Below are 7500 nucleotides of genomic sequence, written 5' to 3'. Positions count from 1 at the left end.
TGGAATAGAACAGAATGGAAAAGACCGACTGGTGATGATATGATACCACAACTCTATTCCAAGTCCATTTTTATTCCTGCGTGTTAGCAGCCAATCCTGCCATAGGTGCAAAATTATTATTCATTTTATGTTAATTACAGGGTAGCCATGGCAACAGAAATCAAGTGGCAATCGGAGCAATCATGATACTCAGACACTGAGAAAGAACTCTGCATATCCACAAATATAAATACATAAAGCTATGAGCCTGCCAATTGTATGTTTGGGAACAGTCTCATAATCAAAAAACAACATCCGTTTAAACATTTTAAATGAAAAGCTCCCACCACGCGGAGGAATTAATACCTATTATTGAACATGAATATTTTGATAAAATCTGCAGTGGCACTGAAGGAATGCCACCAAACCAACAAGGATAACCTCGTCTCCAAACTTCAATGTATTGCTGGCCAGTGCCAGAAAAATAACGATAACACCACAAAAAGCTGCAACAATAAGAGCAAATGCTTTCAAGCCAACAGTTCACCTGTAGTGTTTGAGCCAGCACCTCTCAGTAACAGACTCCAATCTTACAACAGTCAATCCACATTTAATAACCAAGAACCCAGATGAAAAACAACAACCAAACAACCACAAGAACTGCCAAACCGGAGACCCAACACTTCATGTGCACCGCTGTTTAAACCAGAGACTCAGAACTTTCCCCTCACGCTGACAACCAACCATGTCCTCTCATGATTCCCAAACAACAACAACAACCAAAAAAACAACAACAACAGGCCTCTTCCACCAACCTGCCGATCAGAAGGAACTCCCCCACAAGGCCCTTCCGCCGCATGGCCATGAGGATGTTGCGGACGGTCATGCCCTCGCAAAAGCAGGCCACCACCCGGGCCTTGGGCAGGTGGGCCCGCAACCGCTCCAGCAGCCGGTCGAAGCTGTGCTCCCCGGCGTTGCTCCAGATCTTACCTGCCAGGGTTTCAAACCACATGGACGGGTAGATGTTTCAACAAAATGCTGACCAGAGAACAGAGGAAACGGCTTTGAAACCAACCTCAAACTACGCTCTGGCATGTAACGTGTTGTTTGTTTTTGTTTTTTTAATGAGAGCATCTGAAATGTAACACGATGGGCTTTGATATTTTATTCAAACGCTTGTTGCAATCAAACGATGGAAGGGGAAAATTATGAAAACCCCCACAAAGCTGTTAAAACAAGATGTTGGATTGATGATTCCAGCTTGCTTGTTAGTTCAAATGAATTAACAAACCACAATTCAACACTATAATGTATTTTTTTTCTATATATTGTGAGGTAGATAACAGCTAAAAAGCAGTTATTCCGAGTAATAACTATGAGTTTGATATGTTCTATGGACTTAGCATGTTCTTATTCCAGTTTGTCTGGCAAAGCGTCTCTTCATGAACATATTTGTGACGGCTTTTCCTCTATGAATTACATACACGAGTCTTTGACTCTCACCAGAATGTGCAATACAGATTCCTTCTTTGGCTGCCATGTCCTTGAAAGCTTCCATCCCACTTTCGCCGTAGTTACCTAGGAAACGGGGAAAGAGGACAGTAGATTGACATAGAATTCATCAAGTCAATTAGGTGATCACACTCATTGAAAAATGAACCCTGGGATGAGACCCCTCAGGCTTTTTAGTTCTTTATCACAAGCAGATGGACATATATACAGATAGACAGACAGCCAGAGAGACAGACAGATCGACAGACAGACAGACAGACAGACAGACAGACAGACAGACAGACAGACAGACAGACAGACAGACAGACAGACAGACAGACAGACAGACAGACAGACAGACAGACAGACAGACAGACAGACAGACAGACAGACAGACAGACAGACAGACAGTCACAGAGGATACAATGAGGATGAACAGTCCTTACCATTGGAGAGATCTTTTTGGAACAGGCAAAATGTGTTCCAGTGAGAGTTACAGAGGCCACGCCAACGTGTGGAACCCTCGCTCTTCGCAAGAAAAAGTGGGTGACCTGGAATGGATTCTAATGAAGGGTTCCACACATTGGCACACAACAGTATAGGATTCCCCCTGTCTCTGCAATTACACTAGTCTCTCATACAAGCCTCATGTTCCCTCTACGGCAGAAAGAACACATCAAATGTATTTCTCTCCTGCTCTTGTGACCTGTTACGTGCTGTCACCTCTCTCCCCCATACATATTGGTGTCATTTTTGGTTTGTCATTTGGGAATCTAATGCAGAATAATTAATCAGGATGTATTATTCAGAATGGATACAGTACAGAAAAAAGTGCTTGTGTGTGCCTTTGCGTGTGTGTCTGTGCGCCGTGCGTGCGTGCGTGTATTTGTGGGTGATTCCGCGTGCGTGTGTGCATGCAGGGGGAGGGCCATCTGTGCCATCTGTCTCTCATTCCTCTCACTGTGACACTAATTACAGGACTTTACACTTCCCTCTGTCACACTAGTCAGGGCCCTGGCGACACACACATGCACACACCCACACACACGCATGGGTTTGTTGCGACTATCATCGGGACCGATAAGTCTTGTAACCTAGTTCACTGCGGCCTCAGCAGGGAATCGTGTTTGAGCGACGTCACATCTCCCCTTCTCCACCGCTCCATTCCCCTGGGACACACTGCGGCTGGTACAATTGTCTCTATACCTCCTCTATAAAGTTCCTCCATAGAGGACGAGGCTCTGTCGCTCTCTCCTAGGAGAGGAGTCCCAAACCGGGGTTGTAAACACTGTACATTATAAGCACAGCACGGCCCAGCAGCACCCATGGGGTCAAACTGTTCCCATTTTTTGAGGCGTTAACTACAGCTGTTAGCAAGAAATGTGTGAGCAGCTACGGTGAACGGAGGGATTTCGTTTCCATGACAAATTCATTACAGGAGTGGAGATTCAGATGGCTTAGGGATCAAATCACCAAACTGAAATCCATCCCCAGTAAATGAGATCCTTCAATTCCCCCTACTCTATGTTTTTCTGAACTCACCTGTCTGACTTAATCCCTTCCTTTCCTCCCTGAACCACCGTATTCGGTACTGTATTCTGACACGCTAACAAACACATTCTCCAAAACCCCAGTCTGGTACCCAGTGGTCCGTGTTGTCGCTCACCCCAATCAGAAAAGTGGCAACACGCCAACAACCCCCCCCCCCCAAAGGTTTCCGATGTCTTGAAAAGTCCCACTGTGGTATCCAATGAAAGGACACCGTGACTCCCAAACCACGCTCACCTTCAACACACTACTGGGGGACTTCTCTGTGGTTCATGCAATAGACTGGATCACACTTTCAGACCGTCATTCCTTCTGCACCCCCTGCCTCTTATCACAATCTGAAGTGTTATAACATGCCGTAGTAACACACAGGAGTGATCGGTATAATACCACATGGAGAGCTACTAGACACACACACACACACACACACACACACACACACACACACACACACACACACACACACACACACACACACACACACACACACACACACACACACACACACACACACACACACACACACGTATTCCAGTGTCAAGCTGTGAATTTGGTGCTAGATTACTAGAGATGTTCATTTAAGCAAGGGTTGTGGTCGTGAACTGGATGAGTGTACTTCCATTGTTAATTTGAAATGCTTAATGTTATAGCCAAAATGTGGCAGGACTTTTTACTAGTCTGCCTTTGTTGGGGGACTCATTATCATGCCTCACGTCAAAAGACTAGCTGAAAGACATTTTTGCAGATAGGTAAGCTGCACTGCAGGTATAGAATACAGACCAACTGCAAGGTAAAGTGACCATCGGCCAGGTAAAGTGAGCAACAGCCAGGTAAACCTACAGTAATTGTGGATCTATTTTTTCTCTTTTGTTCAATCTTGCAGAATAAAAAGCGGTAATCTGAATAATAAAAGAGTGCAGGGATGTCTTCATGAAATATTATAAAGAGAATTTGTGGACTTTGTGGTGGGCCCCATTGACTTGGGCTGATTCAAATACTGTAGCTGTCGCAGCTCCGAACCACTGTTGGTCTCTATTCATAGTCAAAAAATCACACAAACACTAATACATGCACACACACACACACACACACACACACACACACACACACACACACACACACACACACACACACACACACACACACACACACACACACACACACACACACACACACACACACACACATGCACACACATGCAGGTAAACTCACATATAACGTACACATGATGCAGGTACACTGAAATGCATGCAAGGCCCAGGCATTCACATACTTATCGACAATTTGTGCATGCATTCAGAAGCAAGCAGACCGTCACCCCCAAAAACATTTTAAAGAACGTTTAGTGGACCTTCCCTAGTCAGCCACGCAGAGACAAGGACAAGTGCTTACAGCGTCTCATCAATCAGCCTGATTTAGTGCCTGGAGTGACTACAGGACACTGACAAACATCCACCACACACAAAGCATAACATGCACATACCAACCTATATATACATCAGAGAACCTTAGGATTGATATCTGCCTCTCACAATTCACTGTCAAGCAATCTATCTTAATATTGTCTTTTGTTGCCCACTCTCCCCCTCTCACATTATATACTTGATCTCTCTCTCGCTCTCTTTCAATGACGTGTGTGCTGTAACAGGGTTAAACTGTGTATGAAGCGCTGATTTAACGATTGCAATTCAATAACTCCCTTGTATTATCCAGTGTCCTGTATGATCCTCCCATATCTCCCTTTCTCACACTTTCATAACTGTTTATGAACACCATTACACACTACGCCAATTAGAAACATCTACATGTTACCATGCGCATACACACACACACACACACACACACACACACACACACACACACACACACACACACACACACACACACACACACACACACACACACACACACACACACACACACACACAATCACACGCACAAAAACACAAACATACATGCAAACAAAAAGCAGTACACTTGTATTATTTGCAACCATTACCCTCTCCCTCCTACGTCTCCTTCTGTCTCTCCCTTCCCCTTCCCTTTTCCTCTCCACCTCTTTACATGTTTACCCCTTCTCTCTCTCCCTCTGTACATCGTAATGTCTTCTCCCCTTCCTCTCTCTCTCTCTCTCTCTCTCTCTCTCTCTCTCTCTCTCTCTCTCTCTCTCTCTCTCTCTCTCTCTCTCTCTCTCTCTCTCTCTCAGCCTTGCACTGGCTACGCAGGAGACGTCAGCAGCACGACCTTGAGCCAGCGCTCCAAGGTGGCAGAAGCCTGTGGAAGGCTCATCACAGGCCATTGCCGAGCGCTAGTCGGGCAACAACACGGCCACGGTGACAGACTTGCGTCTGTCACCGTGTATGGCTGCATCGATCACACACACTCCCCTGACTGCAAAGGAAATGACCCCTAAATTAAATGCCCCCCCCCCCCCGCCCCCCATACACATAGCCATGCATATAGGGGCACATTCTACATCAACTGCTAATCACACGTGGTAAAATGCCCTTAAGTAGTGCCCTTCAATTATTCCCTTAAGTAATGCCCTTAAGTAATACCCTTAGGCACACCATCTCTGTATAGGACACTAGGGCATCCACTGCTGCAGAACAGAGCAACCTCAGCGCAGTGTGTGTGTGTGTGTGTCTCATTACCTTCAGTATGTATGGCGGACACGTAGCTCCAGTTGTATCTCTTTACAATGTCAACCATGGCTCTGGCCTGCTGAGCGTCTGAGGGCACCACCCTCATGAAATACTTGAACAGGCTCTGAAATGTCACAATGGATGAATCGGAAGAAAATAAGATTGAATTAATAAATTAAAATAAAATGAAATTCTAAATATCTTAAAAAATCCCCCTCACCACACAAATATAGCACAAACCCAAACACACACACACACACACACAAACACACACACACTCACACACACACACACACACACACACACACACACACACTCACAAAACACACACACACACACACACACACACACACACACACACACACACACACACACCTCAAGTCGGTTAGTATTACCCGTCACGCTCAGCTAGACTGGTGCGGAAACACACACACACACACACACACACACACACACACACACATACACACACACACACACACACACACACACACACACACACACACACACACACACACACACACACACACACACACACACAAAAAACACCACACACCAACCCACACCAACACACACCAACACACACACAGACATTCAGACCTAAACATATTAACCGGCCTATTAAATCCCATAACCTTCCATCCATCTCCCCTCTAATGGCTAACGCCCCTGGGCCGCTACCTTGTCGCTGAGGTCCATGCTGGTGGCGGAGTAGGCGATCTGCGGGATGTTGAACAGCTGCAGGAGGTTCTGCACCTGGATGGCCACCGAGCTGGACCCCGGTCCGATCAGACCCACGATGGGCTTCTTCCCCCTCATGGGCGTGGCCGCCGGGTCCGCACACCTGGGAGCTCCTCCTCCTCCTGCGCCCCCACCGCCTCCTCCTCCTCCACCGTGAACCCCCCCGGCCCCCCACTCGTCGGCCTCGTCGGAGGAGACCAGGGAGTCGCGGATGAACTCGATGCTCTGCTCCAGGGCCACGGCCGAGTGCCAGCAGGAGTCGCGGATCTCGCAGCCCAGCGTGATGTTGGGCAGGATGCGGGGGTCGGCGTTGATGCGGTCCAACGTGTGCATCATGGCCTCCACACGCTGGATGCCGTACTGCTCGCGCACCGCACCGCATTTGCGCTCGTGCACCTGGTAAGGGCGGGGGTCAAAGGGCCATTGCATAGAAGAACAGCCGTCAATCATTTGTTGATTTGGGACTGGGGTGTGACACAAGCAATTTGCGATGCAAGCGATTGAAAGTGAAAAGTCTAATCGATTGCTGTTCGTCTATGATTCCTGTATTTGCGTTTGTTTTGGAGTGTTTAAACTTAAGCAAAAAGCTTGGTCTAGCTAGGCACCAACAAGGTAGAATTTACTTGAAAACACTGAAAACACTCAAACACCACAAGTTCTTTCAAGCACACAGACACGCACATGCACAGAACCGCACACACACACACACCCACCCACACACCCACACAAACCATCACACACCTTGTCCGCAGGGGGTTGGTGGTGCACGGAGAACAGCGCTCCAATGATGATATCACCGGGAATGTGGGCAACAACTCGCCGCTCATTGGATTGGGTAGTGAGGGCTTCCTTAGGCCCCGCCCACATGGCAAAGCATAGCAGCAACCAGAGCATCTTATTGGTCAGGTCGGCGGGCGTCATGATGGCTACGACGGTCTTAGAGCTGTGCCAGGAAACAGGTGTTCTATGGAACTGTCATTGCAATGTGTAAGGGGCAGAAGAGGTTTTCCAAGCGGTGGTCGTGGTGGTTGGCGTCGTCGACAGTCTGCCTCGTGGTCAACTGTTTCTGCTCTTCAATGTTTTTTTCAAGAGCCTC

At 47.3% G+C, this 7500-nt stretch overlaps 1 protein-coding gene across 1 annotated transcript in view; it reads right to left on the bottom strand.

The window, feature by feature from the left end:
• Positions 1–7298, bottom strand: part of grm5b (glutamate receptor, metabotropic 5b) — a 73496-nt gene extending 66198 nt beyond the window's left edge. The window contains exons 1-5 of the mRNA XM_056611493.1: positions 7146–7298; positions 6345–6800; positions 5673–5787; positions 1483–1557; positions 795–969 (exon numbers count right to left, since the gene is read on the bottom strand). Coding sequence (XP_056467468.1) covers positions 795–969; positions 1483–1557; positions 5673–5787; positions 6345–6800; positions 7146–7298 — 974 coding nt within the window. The remainder of the gene's footprint in view (positions 1–794; positions 970–1482; positions 1558–5672; positions 5788–6344; positions 6801–7145) is intronic.
• Positions 7299–7500: the final 202 nt, after the last annotated feature.

This window comes from Gadus chalcogrammus, chromosome 16 (genome assembly GCF_026213295.1).
Source record: "Gadus chalcogrammus isolate NIFS_2021 chromosome 16, NIFS_Gcha_1.0, whole genome shotgun sequence".
Classification (NCBI taxonomy): domain Eukaryota; kingdom Metazoa; phylum Chordata; class Actinopteri; order Gadiformes; family Gadidae; genus Gadus; species Gadus chalcogrammus.
This window is presented reverse-complemented; position numbering and strand designations above follow the sequence as displayed.